This window comes from Canis lupus, chromosome 13 (assembly GCF_048164855.1).
Source record: "Canis lupus baileyi chromosome 13, mCanLup2.hap1, whole genome shotgun sequence".
Classification (NCBI taxonomy): Eukaryota; Metazoa; Chordata; class Mammalia; order Carnivora; family Canidae; genus Canis; species Canis lupus.
The window spans coordinates 57,366,644-57,393,576 of NC_132850.1; the positions used below are offsets into that span (position 1 = coordinate 57,366,644).

General features: G+C 39.0%; 1 protein-coding gene across 4 annotated transcripts in view; it reads right to left on the reverse strand.

Moving 5' to 3' along the window:
* SPMIP2 (sperm microtubule inner protein 2) overlaps positions 1–26,697 on the reverse strand; it is a 125,323-nt gene extending 98,626 nt beyond the window's left edge. For all 4 annotated transcript variants that reach the window (XR_012006211.1, XM_072773787.1, XM_072773786.1 and 1 more), the window contains exon 1: positions 26,510–26,697. Coding sequence is in view for 3 of the 4 variants with exons in the window: in XM_072773787.1 (XP_072629888.1) it covers positions 26,510–26,573 (64 nt within the window). In the remaining variant the exon portion in view is untranslated. The remainder of the gene's footprint in view (positions 1–26,509) is intronic.
* Positions 26,698–26,933: the final 236 nt, after the last annotated feature.

Consider the following 26,933-nt stretch of genomic DNA (forward strand, 5'->3'; position numbering starts at 1 on the left):
CTTTTTCTCACTCCCTACCCTTTTCCTGTACTCTAAGCAGCCACTTATCTCCTTTCTGTTGCTATACTAATTTGCATTTTTTACAATTTTATGTAAATGACCTCAGTACAGTAAGCACTCTCTTTTGTCTGGCGTCTTATGCCAAGCATAATTATCTTGAGATCATAGTTAGTATGACATGTAGCGATAGTTTATTGCTTCTTATTGCTAAGTGGTATTTTACTGTATGGCAGGCAACAATGTATCCATTTTCCCATGGATGGACTTTAAGGTTGTTTTCAGTGTGTAACTGTTACAAATAAAGCTGCTATGAACATTTGTGTACAGACCTTTTTATGGAAATGTGCTTTCATTTCTCTTAGGTAAATACTGAAGAGTGGAATAGCTGGACCATATGGTGGGTGTATTAACTTTTTAAGAAACTGCTGAATTGCTTTCCAAAGTGGTTGTATCATTTTTCATTTCTACTCACATGGCATGAGAGTTCTGCTTTCTCCACATCCACGTGGTGCTTGGTAGAACTGGTCTCAATTTTTGCCATTCTAATAGGTGGGGAGTGATGTGTCATTGCACTTTTATCTTGCAGTTCTCTAATGATTGATGGAGTTGAGCATCTTGTGCTTATTTACCATCTATATGTCTTTTTGGATGAATTATTCAAATCTTTTGCCCATTTTTAAAGAGAATTTATTTATTCATGAGGGATACAGAGAGAGAGAGAGAGGCAGAGACACAGGCAAAGGGAGAAGCAGGCTCCAGGCAGGGAGTCCAACGTGGGACTCGATCCCGGGAATCTGAGATCACACCCTGAGGCAAAGACAGATGCTCAACCGCTGAGCCACCCAGGTGTCCCAAATTGCATTGTCTTCTTATTGAGAATTTGAGGGTTATTTAGATGTTCTGGATACAAGTCTTTTGTCAAAATGTATTTTGCAAATATTTTCTTCTGGTCTGTTCTTATATTTTTATCCTCTTAATAGTGTCTTATGGAGAGTAATTTTGATACTGATCTTTTTACAAATGTTCTTTTATGGATCGCACTTTAGGTGTTGAATCTAAAAAAATCTTTGGCTAGCCCAAGGTCACAAAGATTATCTCCTATGTTTTCTTTTAGATGCTTTATAATTTTAGGTTTTTCATTTGGGCCTATGATTCATTTCAAGTTAACTTTTTTTAAAGATTTTATTTATTTATTAGAGACACAGAGAGAGAGAGAGAGAGAGAGAGAGAGAGGCAGACACACAGGCAGAGTGAGAAGCAGGCTCCATGCAGGGAGCCTGACGTGGGACTCGATCCCGGGTCTCCAGGATCACACCCTGGGCTGAAGGAGGCTCTAAACCGCTGAGCCACCCAGGCTGCCCCATTTCAAGTTAATTTTTATATCTGGTGGGAGATATGGTTTGGAAAGTTCAAAAATATTTTATGTATGGATATTTAATTGTTCTAGCGTCGCATGTTTAAAAGATCATCCTTTCTCCTCTGAATTGCCTTTGCTCCTTTTTTAAGTGATGTCTGAATATATATATGTATGTATATGTATATACATATGATATGATATGTATGTGGTATATTGATATCGATCACTAACTATAGACATCATCAAATACACATACACACACATACACAGTGATAGTTTACTGGGTCCCTGTATAAAATGCATTTCTTACTGTGGGCTGCAGTCGGAAAAGTTTGAGAGCTGTTGATATAATGGTCACTCGATTTACTTTCCTCTCTCTCCCACTTTATTTCTCCTTGCTGAGTTTATATCACTCCCTGCGTAATTCACGCTCTGCCCTTTCATTCACTATTATAGTTTGCGGGTGGTTTAAGGCAAATTATTTCCTTTCTCATTTGTTTTGCTTTTTGGGGAGGCATCATGATGTGGAGAAAAGAGAAAGGACCGTACCTCATCTGAATTCTATTTCATCATAGGTTTGTGACCTTCTTCAAAATATTTACAGTTTCTCTGGCTCAATTTCCTTATCTGAAGAACAAAACCACATCTAACAACCTCATACAATGGTTGCAAGAATTGAGAGAGATTGTATGTAGCATGTGGATTATGCCTAGACATGTAACTGGCACAGAACAGATGCCTAATGAGAGCTATTATCGTATCATGCACCTTCTGATCATTTCTGTTACTCCCCTCACTTTCTGCCAGGCCCGTTCCTTCTTCCGAGCTAATCTATTGTAGCCTCTACAAGATTAGCCCTGAGATGAGTAAATACAATGCCCTTGGCTACTGTAGTGAGAAATGCTTGCTGCTATGACGCAGGAAGTATCATGGTGCCAAACAGATGGAGATCAGATTTAATTTTAATCTAAAAAAGAAAAATTCTTCTTCCACAAAAGAAACCTTAAAACTCTCCCTCCTATTGTCAAGATAGACAAAAACAACAACAACAAAAAAAAAAAACAACAAAAAACAAAACAAAACGAAACAACTCCTCTCTAGACAGAACGCAGCTGCTAGAAATGCAAACCATTCTGCTAAAAGGACTGAAGATGTAGCTGAAACTACCATTTCCCAGGAACCAAAAGTCAAAAATTAGAGCGCTCTGTGACTGCCAATGGGGGGCAAGATGACTCTAACTTACATCAGATGAGAAAATATCTGACACTGAAGAGAAATTTGACTCAACCACTGTCTGTTTAAGGGTTATTATCTGTTGAGTCCATTGCAAAGAGGAATTGGAGACTATATTTGTTTTCTTACTTAAAAAATAATCAAGGAGCCACTCTATGAATTCCTAGATTCCTAGCCTAGGTAGTCCCGACCTGATTATACATAATTGAAATTCGAGCAGTTGGCATGGTTGTCCTATTTTTGCACTTTATCACAATTTTAATAAATTTACTCATCCTAATTACAAATGATGACCTGGTATAGAAGCTTCAGATGAGGAGTGTTTCATCGATACCTCATTCCAGAAACTTAGTTAATAGGAGTGGTGTTTGGGTATTTGGATGTTCCACAGAAACTTTAATCTGAGCTTTAACAGGTCGAGAGTTGCATCTTCCAATATAGTAGCCATGTCCACAAGTGACTATCAAGTACGTGAGTCCCTAGTCCAAACTGAAATGTGCTATAAGTTGAAAACACATATCAGATTTCCAAGACTCAGTACAAAACAAAGAATGTAAAACATGGCCTTGATACCTTTTGATATGGATTTCATGTTGAAATGATAAGAATTTGGGTATATGGGGTTAAAGAAAACATATGATTCAAGTTATTTCACCTATTTGAATTTTTAAAATGTGACTACCAGGGAACTTTGCATTACATATTTATGGTTTGCATTGTACTCCTATTGAACAGCACTAGTCTTGAGTTTGGAAATGTGAAATTCTATGATACTGAAGCCGGTGGATATTAGAAATGTGGTTATCAAGATCGGGAATAGTTGTTGCAATGTTTGAGAGGGCGAGGTATCTGTGCGCATAACTCACTGAAGAGTCAGACAGAAGCAGTCTAGAAGGGTCTATTCAGGAGACCAAAATGAAACTAATTTGAGCAACCGTGCTTATGCAGGGGAAGAGCAAGTGGCTTTAATGTGTGGATAAGTGACCACACCCTGTCAGTGCAAATGTAATGTTGGACGTGTTACTCATCCCTGAAACCTGCCTCCCAGGTTTCTATAGCTAATTGCTCACAGCTGGATCCTTTTTAAAGTGAGATTACACTCCCTACAGGATATGTTGCACATGCTGACATCTTGAGAGTTTCTAAGTTTTTACTCCGCATAATACTCACGTTAGGTCATGTTATGGCTTTGAATAAAACACCGAGTATGAAAGATGATTGTAGGCAATACTAGATGGTGACAAATAGAAATCCCCTGGATCTCTACTAGTTGTAATCAAATAGATACAAGAGGACTTTAGGGACAGAAGGTTTTTAAGTCAGAGCAATCACAGACTAATAATCACCTAATAATGAGGCATAAATAAAAAATATGTCAAGCATAGATAGGTCAACTTCATGGAAGCATAGAAGTTAGGTAGTCAGGATAGCAAACGTTGATAGCGTCTGCTAACCATAAACGAGGGCTGAGAGGTCTCCTGTTGACAGGTGTTACTCAAAAGTGGACAGCGAGGAGGGTCAGGCCATTATGGTTTAATGCCGTTGAGTCAATGTTGCTCATTGTTTTCCTTGGAATGCCAACATTTTTCTAGAATAGTTGTGTAAAAGTGTTGATACTAGCAGCATTTTCTTCTAATATCTATTAAAAGTATATTTAAGAATATAATAATTAAATATAATGTGGTTGTTGTCAGTAAACTGTCTTTTAAAAAATGCTGTGTTTGGGGTGCCAGGTGGCTCATTCATTGGGCATCTACCTTGGGCTGAAATTGTGGTTCTAGGGCCCTGGGATGGAGCTGCTCAGCGGGGAGCCTGCCTCTCCCTTTCCTCCCTACTTGAGCTCTCTGTCACTATCTCTGTCTCTCTCCAATAAGTGCTTTTTTAAAAAAAAATGGTGTATTTGAGGTTTTCGGGACATTACATGTAAGATTACCTGATACATGGCTCCCAGATATTCATACACATATTCCTGCTGTGACTCATTTTTTTATCTGTAAAATGGGGATAACAATATCATTGTGACAGATTTTTATAAGAATTACATAAGATAATTCATGTAAAGAATTTAGAACAGTGCCTAGCATATTCTATGCTGTCAATAGTGTTAGATAGTGGTGATGATGATGATGATGGAGAAGATCTGATGGATGCATCTATTTAACGATCACTGGTCTGTTCATTTTCATGTTTATAATTTTAACACATACTTATGAAATGAATCATGTTGACTTTTTATAGTAAATCATTAATATAGTAAATCATATTTCATTATCTGCTTTTTAAAAAAGATTTTATTTATTTATTCATAGAAACACAGAGAGAGAGAGAGAGGCAGAGACACAGGCAGAGGGAGAAGCAGGCTCCACGCAGGGAGCCCAACATGGGACTCGATCCTGGGTCCTCAGGATCACGCCCTGGGCCAAAGGCAGCGCTAAACCACTGCACCACTGGGGCTGCCCTGATTATCTGCTTTAATCCAACAGTACACTTTGTTAACTCTATCCTTATTAAATTCTTTCAACACATTAGAATCGAAAAAATATTGCTGTGGTTACATAGCTAAGACTCAAGAAACATTCATTAAATCCATGAATGAAGTGAATGTGAGCAGTGTGGCGCTAGACATTGGATCATCCAGTGTTTTCTTTCTGCTCTGAGTCTGTAGCAGTGGTAAACGTTTAACAACTGGCTCTCAGAGGAAAAAGGTATGATTTTAGCATTTACATTTACCAAATTTTGTGGTGTCAATATTCTCACCACGGCCAATTTAAAACTACCATTTTGATGTCATTGAATATAGGATTGGAAAGAGCATAGCATCACCTGATAACTTATTATTATTCTTTTTAATATTTAAGTTTTTTTTGAAGATTTTATTCATATATTTATGAGAGACAGAAGGGGGTAGGCAGAGACACAGGCAGAGGGAGAAGCAGGCTCCACACAGGGAGCCCGATGTGGGACTCGATCCTGGGTCTCCAGGATCAGGCCCTGGGCTGAAGGCGGCGCTAAACCGCTGAGCCACCCGGGCTGCCCTCACCTGATAACTTATTAAAAATGCACAATCTCAGGCCCTTCCTTCTATTCCTGAAACAGAAACCCTGTCTAATTGTGTCTGAACAATCCCTCCAAATGATTTTGATGATGCTAAAGCTTAAGAACCACTGCCTTGTCCTCCTGCTGTTGTTTCCAAAGGAGCAAAAGTGCTAAGCAGCTTCGAACATATATTAATGTGCTAACGAATGACTAACAATGTTGGTGTTTTGATTCTTGAAAGCATCTAATTATGGCCTCTGAAATTGTAACTCATATATTCCTGGAATCAAGAAATGATACCAAGCTGCTACCCTTATGGGAGGGTAGAAAGATCATTTCATCTTCAAATATTTCCATGTTTCATCTGCAGTCAGAGGCTCTGAGAATGGGTCACTAGGTGCTACTGGTTGTGATTTCTGGTGGCTTCGGTAGTAGAGACTGTGGGCAAAATTCCTGTGCTAAAATAAATAGATGTCGTGTTGCATTACTGGATATATTAATCAACTTGGGTTGCCAGTTGCTTTTGGAAATCGCATTAATACAGCCCTAAATCCAGTTATTGCACTCACAGTATTGGCAGAGACGTACATGTTTCCAGAGTGTTCTGGTGCGGTCTCCGGAGGTCAGGAGGTACAACCTTGTATCCTAGGTAGGGTTACTTCCTGAGGCTGCTGTTCATCCAACTGCCGAATATTTCCAGCCGCAGAGCACGTTCTATTTTGGGGCAGGTCTGATTATTCTTCCAGATATTGAACTGAAACCTGCCTTCCTGTAATAGTCATCTAAATTCTGATTCTTATTTAATAATCTCTTATTGGACAGCCTGTCAGATATAGAAAAGGTTCACACTAGCTTCTTTGACAATGTAGGCTGCCCGTAGAACAATCTATTGGGTGTTCATCGTGTAATATGATTTTCAGACTCTACCATCCAGCCTCTTGGTCCTCTTCAGTATATTGATACCTTCCTTAAAAGGTGGCACTCAGAACCAAAAATAACGCTGCTGTGTGGTCCAGTCAGCAGAGTCGGCTGGCTTGCTGAACACGGACTCTGTGATTGTGTCAGCTTTGTCAGCCTCGGTGCTAACTGGAGTTAGCTGACTTGGGTTGGGCTCATTTTGAATTCCCTGGCAGCCACAACCTTCACACCACGCGATTACACAATTGTCACCTGTTCTTCACTTGTATTGTTGATTTTTAACCCAAAGTGCAAGGTTCGTATTTATTCCTGTTAAATTATGATCTTGTTAGTTGTAGGCCCTAATTCTAAAATACTATCTTTTACAACTCAAATCAGCATCTCCTTTTATTCTCTCTTTTTTTCCCCCCATCTCCCAGAAGGGCACATTTTCTTTCGTATTCAAATCACTGAGAAAACTGTTGGGCAAAACAGAGCTCACTCCTGCTCTCCTCCTCAACCAATTATTAAACATCAAAGCTTGAAACTGGAGTACAATGTCCAGGGGAAGTACCGGTTAAATATTGACTTTCATTTGCCAATTGTACTTCAGTCTGCCTTGTAGCCTGGAAAACGAAAACACTGCAATCGCTGTAAATAATTCCTAGGCAACATGTAGGATACCTTAATAGATTTATTTGACATATATATCCCCATTCTTTGATGTGTGCAAGAGCCAGTTTAAGAATAGTAGAGAATAATTAAAGGCTTTAATCATAATCCTGGATTAGTTCGGGCGCTTAGCATTGATACTACCTATATCAAAAACGTTACTATAATAAATCTGTTCCTTTGCAATTTTCTTTGGATTGTTTTTATGTTTGTGAAATTTGTTCCTCAAGCGGCCCCTTAAATCCATAAAAATTGAAAATGATGATAAGGATTTTTTTAAAAAAACCTCCTGTTTAGGGCAGAACTTAGCGTTTACAGGCTATGTGAAGAAACATATTGCTATACTCTATGAGCTGCATGGTCATGTAGAGTGTAGAGCTGAAAGCAAATAACATCAAGATCACAAATGCCATAATTCAACTCAAGAGATGGTCTCTGGGGTGCTATCTGATCTGATACCTTCAGACCCCCAGAGAGGCAAGATTAGAAAATATGTTTCAGTTGACACAGGTGAGGGGGCAGGGTAGGTGACTTTTTCTTTTCTTTCTTTCTTTTTTATTTTTTTAAAGATTTTATGTATTTATTCATGAGAGACACAGAGAGAGAGGCAGAGACCTAGGCAGAGGGAGAAACATGCTCCCTTTGGGGAGCCTGATGCAGGACTTGATCCCACAACCCCGGGTTCATGACCTGAGCCCAAGGTAGATGCTCAGCCACTGAGCCATCCAGGCATCCTGACTTTTTCTTTTAAACATGACTAATCCTGGCTAGCCTAACATCATAGAATTTTGAAATAATTTTGGAAGTAATGCTGATAGAGAATAGTATGAAATATTTGTTGAATCCCCCCCCCCTCAAAAGCAGTATCATGTACTGTTGCATTACTGCTTTTAGGAAAGCAAATTAATTTTACACGTTTGAATAGATGGTCAGTAGTCCCAATGTACAGTTATTACTGCATAATCACAGGTTCCTCGCAGTAACCAAAATATCATATTTATACGTTTTAATTTTTATTTACTTTTAAAGATTTTATGTATTTATTTATGAGAGACACACAGAGAGAAGCAGAGACAAAAGCAGAGGGAGAAGCAGGCTCCCTGCAAGGAGCCTGATGCAGGACCTGATCCCAGGACCCCAGGATCACACCCTGAATGAACCAAAGGCAGACGCTCAACCACTGAGCCACCCAGGCGTCCCATATTTATATGTTTTTAAAATGAGAGACACAGTGCAGTTGGAATCCTGACACATAGCTGGTGGGAACGTAAAATGGTGTAGAAATGTGGAAAAGGATGGGATGATTTCTCCAAAAAATTAAACATAGCATTACCATATGACTCAGCAATTCCACTTATGGATATATACTCAAAAGAAGTGAAAGCAGGAACTCGAACAGGGATTTGTACACCTGTGTTCATAGCAGCATTATTTACAGTAGCCAAAATGTAAAGCAACCCAAGCATCCATCAATGGATGGATGGATTAAAAAAAAAAAAAAAAAAAAAGGTGGTATGCAGCACCTGGATGGCTCAGTCAATTAAGCAGTCAACTCGACTTCAGCTCAGGTCATGATCCCATGAGCACTGGGCTCTGTGCTCAGCTGAGTCTGCTTGAGGATTCTCTCTCCCTCTCCCTTTCCTTCTCCTTCTGCCCCTCCCCCTGCTCGTGCTTTTGTGCTTTCTCTTTCTAAAATAAATCTTTTTTTTCAAAATGTGCTATATACATATATGTTAGTCTGCTGGGGCCACTGTAACCAAATACTACAGACTGGGTGGCCTACACACAATTTATTTTCTCACAGCTCTGGAGGCTAGAAATCTAAAACCAAGGTACTTTATGGTTCTGGTGAGATTGATCTCCTTGGTTTGCAGTTGGCCGCCTTTTGTGTTCTTGTGTGGCCTTTCTTCTGAGCGAACACAGAGCAAGCTCTCTGGTGTACCTTCCTCTCCTTATGAGAACACCAGTTCCATGGGATTAGAACTATGACCTTGTTTAAACTCGATTATCTCTATAAAGTACCTGACTCCAAATATGGTCACACTGGGGATTGGGGCTTCAACATATGAATTTGACCCAGGGTGGGGGAACAATTCAGTCCATAATAACATACAATGTAATATTATTCAGCCTTAAAAAGGAAGGATATTGTGATACAAACTATAGCATGGATTAACCTTGAGGACATTATGCTAAGTGAAATAAACTGGTCCCAAAAAGACAAGTATTGTATGATTCCACTTATGAGATTAACTGAAGTAGCCAAATTCATCAAGATAAAAAGTAAAATGGTGGTTACCAGGGGCAGGGGAGAGGGAAATGGAGAGTTAGTGTTTCATGGGTAGAGTTTCAATTTTGCAAGATGAAAATTTCTGAAGACGGATGGTGGCGATGGTCGTACAACAGCGTAAATGTACTTAATGATACAGAATTGTACATTTTTAAGTATTATTTTTAAACTTTTAGATCGATCACTTTATGTATGTTTATTTTGCCACAATTTAAAACAAAAATGAGAAAAGCACTCTTGGATTAAACCATTCATGTTTTAGTATGTGACCCCAAGTGGCCCTCACTCTTTGTGGATCTGTTTCTCCTGAAACACATTTAAACACACACACACTTACTGTATTGCCATGGTGGGCAGTCAGCCTATCATCATTAGAATAGTCTAATTCTTTGTTTTATGCTTTTTTTTCTATATTGTCTTTTAAATGTAGGAGTATTTCACCATGTACATCTACCTTCCCATAGAATCACCTAAATTTTTATATGAAATGCAACTTAATTTTTTCATGTGTTGTCATCAAAGTGATGGTAATAAAATTGTATATTTACTGAATTACGGGAAAATCAGCCAGGGGACTTCCAGCCCCACAAGAATGTAAATAATTTAACAATATTGTTAGATGTTAATTGACTCTAAATTAGCAGAATTGGGAAGTCCCAGATTTGTTTTGCCTTTGGTCTCTTTCCCTTCCTCAACCAATATCCAAATGTAGGGAGTGCTTGGGTCCTGGCACGCAATAAATATCTGTGGAGGGGGTGCCTGAGTAGCTCAGTCCGTTCAGCATCCAACTCTTGATTTTGGCTCAGATCATGATCCCAGGGTTGTGGGATTGAGCCCCACATCGGCCTTTGTGCTCAGTGGGGAGACTGCCTGAGATATTCTCTCTCTCTCAACTGAATAAATAAATCTAAGAAATATTTGTGAAGGAAATGAATAAATGTGTGATATGCATGTTATACAAAGATTCCCTTGTTGAAGAAAGGAAAAAAATCCAATGTCTCATGCAAACCAGTTGGGTGTGAATGTCTAAGTTGATTACAAACAGGTTTTGAAATAGTATGGCATTATTACAGGAATAATTCAGCTTTTAAAATATAGCTAATAATTTTTATTTAATATTTTTTTCAAGTACAGTAGAGCATTTAGAAATGAAATTTTTCAATATCACTTAGTCGCTTTTGTAAAGGAACACTGGTGTGACTTCTAGGTATCCCTTTTAATGCTTTTGCAAATATTGTAATTTAAAATTTTCAAGTTTTGCTAAATCCAAAGGGAAGAGAAAAAGTCTATCCTGCTAGAAAGAAGACAGCTGGCAAAAAAAATTCAGCTTTTTGTAATGCTTTGCTTTGTAATTTATATATGAATACCATATATTAAAATGCTTACCAAAGGCAAGAACCTAGAATTTTATGCAGTTAGACTGATTAATGATTATAAGCTGTTTAAAAATTATATTAAGTGTCTACTACATGTGCAATGTTGTGTTGACAGCTGAGGAGGAGACAAAAGGATAAGGCTTGGCCTGGCCCTCCATGGTCTTATAATATAAATAAATATAATATAGGGATGCCTGGGTGGCTCAGCAGTTGAGCATCTGCCTTTGGCTCAGGGAATGATCCCGGGGTCGAGGATTGAGTCCCATATCAGGCTCCCTGCGTGGAGCCTGCTTCTCCCTCTGCCTGTGTCTCTGCCTCTCTCTGTGTGTTCTCATGAATAAATAAATAAAATCTTTAAAAAATAAATTTAAAATAGTCTTACACGCTGAACTACTAGAGCAAAATTGAGTAATTCTGTCTTTCATTAAAAAAAAAAACTCAGAGAAGGACGTCATCAGTGAGAGGTAGGTGATGGAAAATGTAGCTTTTGAACAGGACTTAGATCAATGAAATCAACACACAAATTTGAAAAATTAGAATTTGTAATTAAAAAAAAAGTTAAGTGGGCAGCCCGGGTGGCTCAGCAGTTTAGCACTGCCTTCAGCCCAGGTCATGATCCTGGAGACCTGGGATCGAGTCCCCCATCAGGCTCCCTGCATGGAGCCTGCTCCTCCCTCTGCCTATGTCTCTGCTTCTCTCTGTCTCTCATGAATAAATAAATAAAATCTTTTTTAAAGATGTAAGTGTACAGTCAATTACATGTGAAATCTGGGGAGGAGAGTCTGTTAAAGTTTTCTGCTGTCTACCTAAAAGAAATGGAATGTAAAGCAGATTTCCAACATTACTGCCAATCGCCATTAATGAGACCATTATGAGATGAGTAGGTTCATATAAAAAAACTTCACAGTTCTCTGCCCTCTTCAAACACTGGCTATATCTTATAGCAGATGAAGAAATTAAGGTAATAAACACAGACCAATTAGCAACACTCTGTAGTCCAGTTATTCAGTGTTCACAACCTGCAGAATAACATTACCTTTGCTCCATCAGGTGGTTTTTTTTTTTTTCATGTTAATTAGTATTGTGAAAAATACAACAATTTAAGAATTACAGGTTTTTTGGGGGGGTTCCAATTTTCTAGTTAACCAAAAAGGGGAGGGAATTCACCCTTTTAAAAAAAAAATTCCTTTCCTTCCCTCTTAGGGAGGCTCTCTGGATTGTCATCTTTTCTGTTTTCCTACCTTTTCTTTAGTAACCCCTTGTGGCTGCAACTTGGCTACTTCATGCCTCTTTGTTAGTTTAAAAAGACTAAAGTGGAGAGTCCTACTGTGCTCTCAATTTCTCATTTCTAGCAGCAGCCTGCCCCCCACAAGGAGACACTGGGTGAGCAGCTGGGCCCCCAGGAGAAGGAGGGGTTAAATATATTCCCTTCGAACTTGTGTGATTCCCTGCCACTGCTTCCCACAATGCATCTGCAATACCTTTAGGTTTCCATTTCTACTAAAAAGCAAATCTCTGTCTCTTTCAAAGGAACATGAACATACGCAACGGCCACCCTGGAAAGCTCTGTAGGGAGTTAAAGGGGGTCAGGGACTGGATGAATAGAATATAGATTGGAGGGCGCAGGTGGAAGCTGTCTGAAATCTGTTTCTGGATGTTGCTCTCAGCAGTTCTCTATTAGTGAACAAATCATATAAATCATTGGGAAAGTAGTGTTAAAGACATTTTGGAAGAGAGAAAGAAGATACCATGGAGGACTCCTCTCCTTTCCACCCACACACACCTTCTCTAGGCAAAGAACTAAAAGAGTGAACAACAGTGTGTTTCCTCTGCATTGTCCTTTTATGCTAATTATTGACCAAGTTGAGAAATAAACCAATATCCAGAATGACTCTTTGGATAGGAGGATAATCCGTTAAACATGTAAGCTAGTGCCCATGAATAGTATGAAGGGAAACACCTACACTGCACACTTCTCAAGGATTTGTTCATCAGTTCCTGCACTCCTTCCTTCCACAGATTTTTTGAAAAGGTGCTCTGCGGGACTGCTGGTAGTGCTAAGACTATGTCTTTCACTCCCTATCCTTTGAAGCTGGAACCAGAAAGACAGCGAGTCCCAGAAGTCCCGGTCCCCCAGTGAGAGGTGCCCAAATAGGTCACATCACAAGAAAGCCTGTGATGAACCCACCATGCATTCCCAGTCCACCGCCACCAGCTCAAGAGAGTAACTCAGACCATCTACAGACCAATCGTAGCCTGGTTGCCACTGGATGTCTACTAGCCATATCTGGAAACTACCTGGACTTTTCCATCTCATTCTGATTGGAAGAGAAGAAGTTAGTAATGGCCCACCCATGAGGGAACTCTTGCTTACCATCCTGGCATCATGAACACTTCCCCTACTTGCACTGTGCAGAATTCAAATAATGAGTTCTCTCCGACCTTGAAGTGGATGTGTTTTGATTGGAGAGGTTGGCCTGGCCAGGGCGGCAACTAAGGGTCAGAATTTTTGGCACTGAAAATTCAGTGTCCCAGGAAACCCTTCATCTGGGGTAAACTGGGGCAATTGGTCCTCCTGGGACTCAATGCTGGTGTAGCTGGGATTAGAAGGTCTCAATCTGGACAGCAGGAGAGACTAAACCCAGAGGAAAGGTAAATATACAAGGGGGTGGAGCCAGCCATCTGGCCTGCTGGATTTGCTCCTTGGAGGTAGGCAGACAGTAAATCAGCGCTGCACTGGAGCTGAATTTCAAAGCTCTAATCAAGATTCCCTAAATATCCTTTGGTCGTTGTTTAAAAAACTGTAAACAGAGACTAACTAGGGTTTGTGATTATCTACACGCAGCTCTTTTGCTCCTCATTCTCCTTTGTCTCTGTAATTGTAGAGGAGAGAAAAATAAGGAGAGACTAGGGGTACAGGTGGGGAGGAGACCCTGAGGTCAAAGGTCTAGCATTTGGTAAAGGTAGGAGAAAGTAGAAGATCCAAATGCCTGTGATCCTTTTTGATGAACAGACTACAGGAGTAATAACCATTACGGTAGAAGGTATCTTCGAAGCTGCCTTATGTTAGAGTCACTTGCTCAAAAGTTCGTCTACTCTGCTGTGACTAGTTGAGACGTGAAAAGGTGGGTGATGGGAAATTGAAGTATCTCTGACCTTGGATGTTCCGTCTCTGAGCCAGGTAGAGTGGGATGTCATTTCCTTTCCATTGATCTACGGGGCAACGCTACCCCACTTTCTGTGAACTCTCTTCTTTAATAGATGGTCCTGGCTTTTTTTGTAACAATACATCATTTTCCTTTGGGCACAATCTCAGCTCCAAATGTATGCTTTCAACTTGAAAACATCTTAAACTGAGGCACTCTGTCATTAGTTTAGGTGATTCACAGTGGTGAAGTAAACGTCTACTGTACAGTTTTTGTCAGTTTGTTACATCATCACACAAAAATGGCAGGACAAACTCCCCTCCAAACTTGGAGATAATGTTTGAGACAGTCCGATTTAAGATAAAGGCTGATGTTGCGAATAAGTACCACAATTTTCCAAAGTCATTCTTCAAGGCCATGAAAATGGTGGCTGCCAATTGGAGAAAGCCATATCAAGATGCTGTGGCCCCAGACGACCGTGACCCTCAAACCCAAACTCTTGAAGACACAAGCTTTCAATTTCCCATGGTGACTGTGAACGAGTGGCTTCTCCATGCTGCTGCTTGTGCCTCAGAGTGTTCTGGGTCAGTAGAAGCAGGAAATTACTTATTAAACGATGATTAATGAGGTTCTTAACCAATATATAGACTAATGCAAATAACTCCCTACTTTATACTCCTTACACAGAATAGTCTATACATAGACAGCATTTCCCTAGAACCTCTCCTCCCTCACTCCCTCAGAAGCAGACATAGAATTATCATAGTCCTGGGGATTTATTGCAAGCTCATTTCAATCTTTATCTTCTTGGGTAATTATATGCCGAGGTCAATGATGAGGAATCATTTATTTATTTGTTTGTTTTTGGCCCATTTCAAGGAAGTCTAAGACACTTGGTTTGAGGCAAAGACAAATATTCCTGAGACCTAGAACTGATAGGTTCTTGGTTTTGTTTTTGTTTAATCCTTGCAGATGAGATGAGCCAACATTCTGCAGGGCATTTCCACATGTCAACGGGTACATGTGTGAGCCAGTGTGTGTGTACACATGGGCGTAGGCACATCCCGTGAGGGGCAGTGACAAAGGAGGGGACTGTAGGTTAGCACTGGGTCCTCTGTTCCAAACTGGCTACACAATCCTCAGGAAAGGAAATGAATGAGATTTACCACATCAGTTCCTAGGACTGTAGAATCGTGTGCGTGTGTGTGTGTGTGTGTGTGTGTGTGTGTGTGTTTTAATCTTCTTTATTTAGCCCACATGACTAGCATATCTACTTTGTTCTGTTTCCATTCTGTGAAAAGAGGGTGGTGATAGCTGTTTAGCTTGTAGATTGAAGTTTGAAAGAGTCTGGAAATCCCTAAAATAAAGAGATGTGGGAGGTATTATTTCCTTGCAATGAACAAAGAATTTATATAACCCAATTGCTATCAGCATTTATTCAGTAATCTTCTCCTAACTTCAGATAGCTTTGTTTGCATAAGTTTTGAATACTTAGATTCCTGATTATCCTGTCATCAGTGCCATAATTCATTGGGTTGGAAAACAAATTTTGTTTTTATGTAATCGTTTGCAGAATGATATAAGGCACACTGACTTAAATTATACAAATGTTCCCTTTTTAAAATTCTTTTAATTGTGGGCTTTTAAATTACTTTTAAAAATCAGTGGTTGTGAGCCGAGACCTCCGATCTTCTGACTAAAGTCGAGTTAGCGATTATCGGGTAATGGGATCGGAGCATATGTGAGCTTCCAGGAGCAGAACACACCAGTTCTACTACCCTAGAGTCTACTGAGTTTCCCAGTCACATGGACCACCTGTGTCACGAAGTCTTGGTGTGCTTGCTTAACATGCAGGGCCCCAGAAAAACTCAGACTTTGGGATATTTTGCATTCTCAAAAGTTTCCATAAGTGGTACTTAAGCATATTACATTTTGAGAATCAGTGTCCTACATTTGGAGCTGTGGTTAGCTCAGAGTCCCTTTCAGGAAGATCTTAGTATTTGCTGGCAGTAGAAAGTGGCAAAGAACCCAGAAACTGGATTTGACTCACATTTCATGGCACACTGTGTCTGTGTTTCCCTTAGTAGGCGCCTCCCTCCCCTAATTACGGATTTGTGAGTTCCATGCATTGTTGAGTACACTCGGGAGGTCCTGCACTTATTCTGGCCTCTTGGGGTTCCTAGCCGTGCTCTTAGGTCCCAGGGCAATTTGCTGGACTGTGTCAAGAATGAGGCTTAGAAATAAGCTGGGTCTCCCCTTTCCTCCACCAGAAGATTTCCTGAGGCTGTTCCAGGTGTTGTCAGAGAAACTCAGTACTGCTCGGGTTCTGCTTGGAAACCAAGTAGTGGGACTCCTGGTGTCGCCTGTCTAGCTCAACACTTCATGCAGAGCAGAAGCAATCAAGCTGCTCATTTCTTCCCCTCAAATGATCCCTTGTGCTCCCTGTTGATGAACAGACGACAGGAAAGCCCATTTTGGTAGAGGTCGTCTTTGAAGCTGCCTTAGAGTCGCTTGCTCAAGATTTTACGGACTCAGTTGTGTCTAGTTGAGATGTGAGCAAGTCAAGCGCCAGGAAATTGAGTATCCATCCCTGACCGCAGATCCTGTCCTGCAATTCTGTTATTCTGGCCCTCCTGCAATTGTGTAGCTTCCGGAAGTTATTTCCTTTACTTTAGAGACTGCTGCCCTGAATAAATGATTTGATCAAATAGATGATTTAAGGTCTCTTTCAGTACTGTTATTCTTAAAGGCATGCATAATCTTCCATCTGCCTCAGACTTTCCCCCAGAGTGTGTTTTCCTAAAAGATGATGTCTGCGGTCAGAGGGGCCTTTTAATTGGCGCTTTGAAAGGTTCCACCTTTTCTGAGATAATTGCCGGCAACTGGGGTTAGCAAGACAGTGAGGCACTTTATCCTTTATCACTTGCTGTGAATGAAATGGGCTGGGATCGTGCTCAGCAGGTGCCAGGGGAAAGTGCTTCCTCGCTGGATGTCAGCAGGCGCTACTCCTCTTGCAGGAGAGGGAGGAAGGAAGGGGTGATGGACTCCAGCTGAACAGGCAAAGGTGGATGCCTGTAGGAAAAACGTCCCACCCAGATCACCCTAAGGAGATCTTTCTACTCTCCTTGACTATAGAATAGTTTTCACCAACCAAGATTACGTAAATTAATAGGGTTTGTATGTAGTATTCCAAAATCTTCCATTCCACCATAACATATTTTTAATGGAACTTGTTTTCTTTAGTATGATTTAGATCAGATTTATAAGAAAATCCAAAAGGCCAATACTTAGCAGGTTTTCATATGTCTTGGGAAGGCTCTGATTATTTGCATCACAAATAACTTCATCTTCTGGGCCCAGGAGCAAGCAGTTTTCTTATATTGCTAGTGATCTGTATCAGTGGACAGTAGTGACACATATATGGAGCTTACCACATGCGAGGCGATGTTCTAAGTACTCGATGTGCATTAACTCACTTTAACCTCTCAGCAACCTTATGACATAGATATTATTATTGCCCTTTTACAGTTGGTATAGTTGAGGCACAGAGTGGTAAATATGTGGTCTAGGGGACAACAGTTAGCAAGTGGTAGAGCCAGAAAAGTTTAGATCACTGCTACTCAAAGCATGGTCCCTGGACCAGCAGCATGGGCCTCACCTGAGAGGTGGATAGGACGCCCAACCCAGAACTTTGGAATCAGAATCCGCACTTTCACAAGACTCTGTGTGATTTATATAGACATTAAAGTTTAAAAACCACTGGCTTAGATAATGTTGAATTATTTCTCTTCATACCCATAACCTGCTTATGGCTTTAGACTTTGGGAAATAAAGTGTAGTTGGCTGGCTTATTATGAAAAAAATGGGATTTGAGAATGATTTTTGTGTCCTCTCCCTAGTACCTCTCTCCTCTGGCTAATCATATGCTCAAGCAAAAAAACAAAACAACAAAAAAACTTCTTTTCCTTAATAGTTTATTAAGAAAAAAGAGTTTAAAAAGTTATCGGATTCATATAATATGCAGGCCACTTTCATCTCATGAAATCATCATGGCAAACCTTATGAAAGAGGTACTATTGACCCCAAATTACAGATGAGAAGACGGAAGTTAGAAAGGTTAAGGGACGCCTGGGTGGCTCAGGTGGCTGAGCATGGGACTCTTGGCTTCTGTTTAGGTGTGATTTCAGGGTTCTGGGATGGAGCCGCACATCGACCTCAGCACAGAGTCTGCTTGTCCCTCTCCCTCGCCCTGTGTCCCCATTCACATGCTCTCTCTCATCCCTCTCTCCTAAATAAATAAAATCTTGAAAAGAAAAAAAAAAAAAAAGATAGGTTAAGGAGAAAAGCCAAGACTGACACCTAAGTTTCCTAAGTCCTTGCTTCTTGAAGCAGGAGCTTCATGTTTATTTGTTTCCTAGGAGGTAGCCTGGTGTCTCGCCTCCAGTAAACAATCAGCTAGGCTTTGACAGAAAGAAAAATATTTTTTAAACCCTGTTCCAACAACAACAACAAAAAATTTTTTTGCTTCCTCCTAAGCATTTGTCCCTGATTTCAAGAAGTGATAGTTATGTAGCCTACAAGGGATCAACTTTGGAAAATTAAATGAAGGCCCAGAAAGGCAAATAAATGCTTCTCCTTCCCACCTTAGTTCTTTTAATAAAAGTGTTTATTGTTCTAAAAAAAAAAAAACCAAAAAATAATCCCCTCCCCCCCAAAAAACAACAGAGTATGGCACAAAGCTTATCCTGCTTTTCAAAGTGTAGCAGCAACTTTTTTTTTTTCTTGCAAATCACAGTGGTGATGTAGATTACCAACGAGTTTAGGTAAGATTGATTTAGAACTGCTGTCCCTTGTAGATAAATTTTGATTCAGGCAAATCAAATGCTATGTCTACAGAATAAAACGCAGATTAGCCAACCAAAAGTGACAGGGCCATTAAAATGTATAAGATTTTGTCATGAATTAGTTTTCAAAAATGTAAAATATTTGCTTCGTGAATGATGTGATGAGACACCAGCTGAATTTCCAGTAGGTCACTTTTATTCTTTCTTCAAATAGGAAACCACTGGCAGTTCAGTGTGAAGTCATTTTCTATTTTTAAAGTAATTGAATTTGAAACATAACTATTAGTGTGACAGCTTCACGGGGCAAAAAATGAGATGAATAAATGGGTCTGAAACCCAAGCTAATGGAGCAGTGCTTTTCAAAATTACATACACATTTATGTACTTCTCCTACCACTTATAGTTTCATTCATCATATTGGGTTTTGGCCATTTCCTTGAGAGTATTTCCAGTTCTAATATATTTGTAGCAGAAATCCCATGCTGTGATCGCCCTTTGTATGGTAAGATTCTATAATATTCCTGGTTTACGTGAGCAGATTTTCTAGTAGGTATATGATGGCTGACTAAATACATTAATTTTTTATTCAGTCAGTAATCTGAATATAATGCACATAAATGTGTCATATAAATAGGGGGCAAGTGGAGGCTTCCATCCTTCTGATCAAGGCTGTGTAACCTTCAGCAAGCCACTTAGCTCTCTGACCCTCAGTATTTCCATCTGAAAAATGATAGGTTAAGTTAGATAATCCTTTATGCTGCCTTTTAAATGTAACATCCCATATTAATTATTCCATCTCTTTAATTTGAACCAAGTGGGAATTTATGAAAAAGTCTGAATGAAAGAATGTATTTCTTTTCTTTTAAAAAATTTTACAGTATAGTTAACACAGTGTTATATTAGTTTCAGGTGTACAATATAGTGACTATACATTGCTCAGTGCTCACTGTGATAAGTGTACTCTAATCTCCATCTATTTTACCCATTTCCCTCCCACCTTTCCTCTGGTCACCATCAGTTCTCTATTGTTGAGTCTGTTTTTTTGTTTGTCTCTTTTTTGCTTTGTTTGTTTCTTAAATTTCACATCTGAGTGAAATCATACGGTATTTGTCTTTCTCTGATTTATTTTGCTTAGCATTATATACTCTCTAAATCCATCCATGATGCTACAAATGAGAAGATTTCATTCTTTCTTATGGCTGAATGATATCCTATTACACACACACACACACACACACACACTCCACATCTTCTTTATTCATTCATTTATCGATGGACACTGGGCTGCTTCCATGATGTGGCTGTAGTAAATAATGCTGCAATAAACATAGGGGTGCATATATCATTTCGAATTAATTTTTTGTATTCCTTGGGTAAACTGTAGCATGATTACTGGATCATAGGGTAGCTCCATTTATAATTTTTTGAGAAATCCCCATACTGTTTTCCACAGTGGCTGCATCAGTTTGCATTCCTACCAACAGCATGCAAGGGTTCCTTTTTCTCCACATCCTCATCAACAGTTGTTTTTTCTTGTGTTTTTTATTATAGTTGCTTTGAAAGGTGTGAAGTGATATCTTATTGTAGTTTTGATTTGCATTTCCCTGATGAACAGTGATGTTGAGTATCTTTTCATGTGTCTGTTGGCCATTGATCGTATATATTCTGTGGAGAAATGTCTGTTCATGTCTTCTGCCCACTTTTAATTGGGTTATTATATTTTTTGGTGTTGAGCTGTATACATTCTTTATATATTTTGGACACTAACCCTTTTTTGGATATGTCATTTGCAAATATCTCCTCCTATTCAGTGGGTTGTCTTTTAGTTTTGTTGATTATTTCCTTTGCTGTGCAGAAGTTTTTTATTTTAATGTAGTTTCAATAGTTTAGTTTATTTTTGCTTTTGTTTCTCTTGCCTCAGGAGACATAACTAGAAAAATGTTGCTTTAGCTGATGTCAGAGAAATTACTGCCTGTGCTCTCTTCTAGGATTTTTATGGTTTCTGGTCCTTAATCCATTTTGTGTGCCCTATAAAAGAGTGATCCAATTTCATTATTTTGCATATAGCTGTCCAGTTTTCCCAAAACCATTTGGTGAAGAGACTCTCCCTTTCCCACTGCACATTCTTGCCTCCTTTGTCAAAAATGATTTGACCATATAATCACGGGGTTCTTTCTGGGGCCCTCTATTCTGTTCCACTGATTGATGTGTCTATTTTTGTGCCATTACCATACTGTTTTGATTACTACAGCTTTTTAATACATGTTGAGATACAGGATTGTGGTACCTCCAGTTTTGTTCTTCGTTTTCAAGATGGCTTTTAGCTCTTCAGGGTCTTTTGTGCTTTTGTATGCATTTTAGAATTATTTATTCTAGTTCCGTGAAAAATGCTGTTGGTATTTTGATAGAGATTGCATTAAATCTGTAGCTTCGAGTATTGAAATTTTAACAGTATTTGTTCTTCCAGTCCACAAGCATGGATTATGTTTCCATTTGTTTGTGTCATCTTCAATTTAAAAGATTGTATTTTTAAATGAATGCTATTTATAAATTTTAAAACATTATAGGACCTAAAACTGGGTAAGCTGGGTTGTTTTATTTTTTTAAACAAATGTTTTAAAAGTACATGACCATGCTCTAAAATATTTTTTAACTTTCTTCATAGTTTTGTTTATGATATTAGTTTTCATAGTCAGATCCCTGTAATGCAAAAATAACATCTATAAAATCTCCTCACTATGCAATAGAACTTAACAAATTGCTAGTAAATCCTTTGTGGTAGAATAAGCCAGCAAATAAAATGTTTTAAAAGTATAGATGATTAATTTGCCCTATCAGATTAAACCCACAGTTATCAAAAACATATGGATTATAGAAAGCAGAACAGTGTTTGACTTTGGGAGGATTGACTGGAAAAGAGCATTAAGGAACTTTTTAGGGTGATGAAAATGTACACTATCTTGATCTAAAAAGTAAATACATAGACACAGCGTTCAGTTTGTAAAGTGTGATCAAGCTTAATGAACTTTATAAAGTATATGTTGTTAAAAAACAAAATTCAACTGAGTAAATTTTAAAGACCTTATTTGCTATACCCAATGATTCATGAACTGGGAAGCATCCAGTCTAGCAGATAGAAAGGAGCTCCGAGGAGCTGTAGAAAATGGAAGACTTTTATAGGCAGAAGGAAGCAAGAATGTGGAACTTATACTAGGCAAAGTTTGGTTATTGCAGGTTTACTTTCCTTTAGGGGATTGCAGGCACCTATCAGATGATCAGATGGCTCTTGATGGGCCAGTTGAAGATCCACTTCTGAGAGACCTTATGTTGTTTGAACCAAGTCTCAGTTTGGTGAGGTAAGACTTTTCCATGAGTGACTCCATTTGGGGCCTCATTTGTTTTTAACAGTTACACATCAACCTCCTATTAAAGTTTTAAAGGTTGTACTCACTGACAATTTTTTCAAAAAGAAAACTGCAAATTGCAAACATATTCATTGCAAACTGAATACATTCTAAAATCCGCCTATAATGTAGATGATAATTTATGCTCTATTTCTAGCATTCAAAAAGAAAAGAAATGAACAGGAAAAACAAAACAAAGTGTGTGCTTTCGTTTTGTGGAGTGCAATGTGATATAATTTTCCTCCTTTCTACTTGCTTTTACGTGATTTCTTAAGGCCTTTGGAATTAGATTTGTGTTCCCTTTCAATACCACACTGTGCTGTGATGGATATTTAGATAAACAAATAAGACAACAAGATAATCTATAATGTTCTAACCAGAGCAACAGATTATAAGCTTCTAGGAGAAAAAGAGCATCTTGTTCATGTTCATGTTTATTTTTGTATCCTCTAAAGCTCCTGCCCAAATTTTTATTTTTATTTACTTATTTATTTTTTAGTAATCTCTGCACCTAACAGACCCAACTTGAAGTTCAACAGTTCCATGCCCTTTCTTTTTTTCCTTTTAAAGATTTATTTACTTATTTATTTGAGAGAGAAAGCAAGCAGAGGGAGGGGCAGAGGGAAAGCAGAGAAAGAATCTCAAACACACTCCTGCTGAGTGAGGTACCTGACATGAGTCTCGATCTCATGACCCTGAGATAATGACCAGAGCTGAAACCAAGTTGGATGTTTAACCAACTGAGGCACCCAGGCACCCCTCTCATGCTCCTTCTGACTAAATCAGCCAGACACTGCTCCTGGTCCAGTTTTTAGTATTCAGTAGGGATTCAATTTATATTTGTTAAATTGAATTTTAAAGCATTATGATAAAAATTTAGTTTCAAAAATTATTTTTTAAAAGAAAAATATTAAAATTTGATAGAAGAATAAAAATTGATGAGTGGCCAAATTAGATAAGTGGTCAAAGTACACTAAGTAAATGCACACTGAATCAGCTCATAGAATAATGGAGCCTTTAGGGTGCCTGGGTGGCTCAGTTGGTTAAGCATCTGACTCTCGGTTTTGGCTCAAGTCATGATCTCAGGGTCCCTACATCAGGCTCCATGCTCAGCTGGGACTCTGCTTGAAATTCCCACCCTCTGCACCTCCCCCCTACATGTATGCACCCGTTCTCTCTCTAAAATAAATAAATCTTTTAAAAAATATAGAAGAGTAGAGTCTTTATCTTCAACCTACCGATTCCACTCTTTGTAAATATACCACAAGAAAACAATAGGGAGAGAAAGAATTTATGCAAAAGTATCCATGTAGCTTTATTATAAGAGTAAAAATTTGGAAATTAAATACAAAATACAGGAGAATATGAAGTTACTCTATATCAATATACTGAAATCTATCAAAGATGACAACTTGGAATTGTGTAAATACATGAAACTAAGTATACACTGACACAAATGAGAAGAAACTTTAAGTTGTCAATGAAGAAACACAGTTGCGAGTGACAGAAAAACCTAACCTAAAGTGGATTAAGGAAAAGAGGAAATTTATTGGCTGACAGAAGTGAAAAGTTTAAGAAACACAATATCGCTTCAAAAGGGTTCATTGACCTAACAAAAAATACGTAACTATAAAACTTTCAGGAAAAGACCTAGGAGAAAAATCTAGGTGATCTTGGGTTTGGTGATGAGTTTTTAGATACATCAAAAGCATAATCCATGAAAGAAAAAGATGATTGGTTTTCCTTTATTAAAAGTAAAAAGTTCCTCTGTATAAAAGACAATGCTAAGAAAACAAAAAGACAAGTCACAGATGGAGGAAAAAAAACATCTACAAAACACTTATCTTATAAAGGACTTGTGTCTAAAAATACAGAACTTTAAAGATCAACAATAAGAAAACAAAAAAAAAACAATTATAAAATAGGCAAACATTATGAACAGACATCTCAACAAGGAAGATATACAGATGGCAAATAAGTACGTGAACATTAGTCATTAAGGAACTGTGAACTCAAACAGCAGTGAGACATAACTACATACCTATTAGAATGGCTAAAAGTAAAAGACAACAAAACAAAACAAAACCACCCCCGAAAAACAGACAAAAACAAATACTGACAAGGATGCCAAAGCAATAGGCGTGCTACCCCTTGCTGACGGGGATGCAAAATGGTGCAGCTGCTTTGGAAGACAGTTTGGCAGTTTCTTACAAAGCTAAATATAGTCTTGTCATATGATCCAGCAATCATATTCCTAGGTGTTTACCAAATTAATTTGAAAACATATCCGCACAAGGGCCAGCACCCAAATGTCTATAGAGGCTTTTTTCAGAGTGGCAAAAACCCCAGGCAACCAAGATGTCCTTCAATGGGTGAATAGATAAATGGTGGAACATCCAGACAAGGGAATATTTATTTCTAAAAAGACATGAGCTATCAAGTAATGAAAAGACCTGAAGGAAACTTAATGCATATTGGCAAGTGGAAGAAGCCAATCTGAGAAGGCTGTATCCTGTATGATTCCAGCTCCATGACGTTCAGGAAAAGGCAAAATTATAGAAACAGTGAAAAGATCAGTGGTTGCTAGGAGCTCAGGGAGAGAAAAGGAAGAAATGATTAAGTGAAGTTCAAGGGATTTTTAGAGTGGGGAACTAGTGTGTACAATACGCTGATGGTGAATTCATGGCCTTATGAACTGGTCAATGGACTTTACAGCCCAAGAGCAAACTTTGATGTAGACAAACTTTTGAAAAAATCATTTAGGAAGTTGGGGGATTCCAGGAAGGAATTCAGACTGCAACAAAAGAGTCCAACTGAGGGGCACCTGAGTGGGTCGGTGGTTGAGCATCTGCCTTTGGCTCAGGTTGTGATCCCAGAGTCCTGGGATCGAGTCCCGCATCAGGCTTCCTCGGGGAGCCTGCTTCTCCCTCTGCCTGTGTCTCTGCCTCTCTCTGTGTGTCTCTCATGAATAAATAAATGAAATAAAAAAAAATCTAGCTGAAGGGGGTGGGAGGGAAAGATGCTGACCCAAGTAACTTTGGAAATGAGTAGAGTCTGTATGTCTAAAGGCAAAAGGGAATGCAAGGAAGCACCATCCTCTAGTTGATAAGTGTGTTCCGATGGAACACAGCTTAATAATTTTTTAAAAAGTTTTATTCATCCATTTGACACAGGAGCACAAGCAGGAGTAGTGACAGGCAGAGGGAGAGGGAGAAGCAGGCTTCCTGCTGAGTGGGGAGCCAGATGCAGTGTTTGATACCAGGACCCCCGGATCATGACCTGAGCTGAAGGCGGGTGCTTCACTGACTGAGCCACCCAGGCGCCCCAGGTTAACAATTCCGATAGCTGTATACAGGTATATTGGAACTGAACAAGTAAGGGGATGGCAAATAGTTGGAGCCAGGTTTCTCATGATCGAAGTGGGAATTTATAGATATACAAGAGCATAAGCTTATAAGATATGTTCATGATTCAAAATTATAAAAGAAACAAAATGAAATTTACTTTATTTCTTGTAGACTTATCACAATTAGTCATATTGTTTAATGACATGTTATGATAATTCCACACACATACCATTCAGATAATTTAAAGCAGGTGGAAGGAACAAAATGCAAGCAGACAATTGTATGAGGCTTAATATACATCTTGATCAAATTTTTATTAACCGAATACATCAGGTTTATAAAAATACAGGAAGACTAAACTGGTAATAATTCAAATTTGATCAAAAGTATACTTTAGCATCAAAGCAGTTCCCCTTATACAAACATAAACTTTATGATATAAAAATGTTCATTGGGGATCCCTGGGTGGCGCAGCGATTTGGCGCCTGCCTTCGGCCCAGGGCGCGATCCTGGAGACCCGGGATCGAATCCCACGTCAGGCTCCCGGTGCATGGAGCCTGCTTCTCCCTCTGCCTGTGTCTCTGCCTCTCTCTCTCTCTCTCTCTGCGACTATCATAAATAAATAAAAATTAAAAAAATAAAAAAAATAAAAAAATAAAAATAAAAATGTTCATTGGTGAAAGTTAGCTGAGATATACTGCAAGCGGGGTTGTCTCAGATCTGTTTATGGCAGCACGGTGTTGATGCCCGGACTGTGTGCATAAGAGTAGCAATATCCTATAAAATAACCGTATGTGATGATGATCCCATTCTTCCATCCATTATGTGAGTATTGTATGTGAACATCATAGAGGTGAGGGATAAAGTGTAAAATTCCCTGTGAAAGTATACGCAAAAAACTCTTTACCTGTAACAATCATCCGTTTTCCTACTGTAGTAGAGATTGGCTCTCGAAAGGACACAGATGCCATGGCTAAGGCCTTAACTGTGCCGCTGGGCTTTCTCCCTCAGCTTCCTCATAGCAGTTTGTCCCAGAAGGACTAGAGTCTCTGTTCTCCCTGTGTGTGACCCAGACTTTGTGGTTGCTAAGGACTCTTTACGACAGGGATGTAACAATATTCCTTCTAACAAAGTTCTGTATTCTAGTCTCCCAGAACAGATGGATACAGCTGTACTATTCCCAGGGACTGCATCTAAAAATATCTTTTTCAAATCTGTCAGTATTAAGTCAAAACAGACCCATTCAAGTACTAGATGTAGAGCAGACTTATGTCACAGATGACCTGGGAGCCTCAAGACTTCTTCTGATATTTCCCAAAGAATGTTCTGCA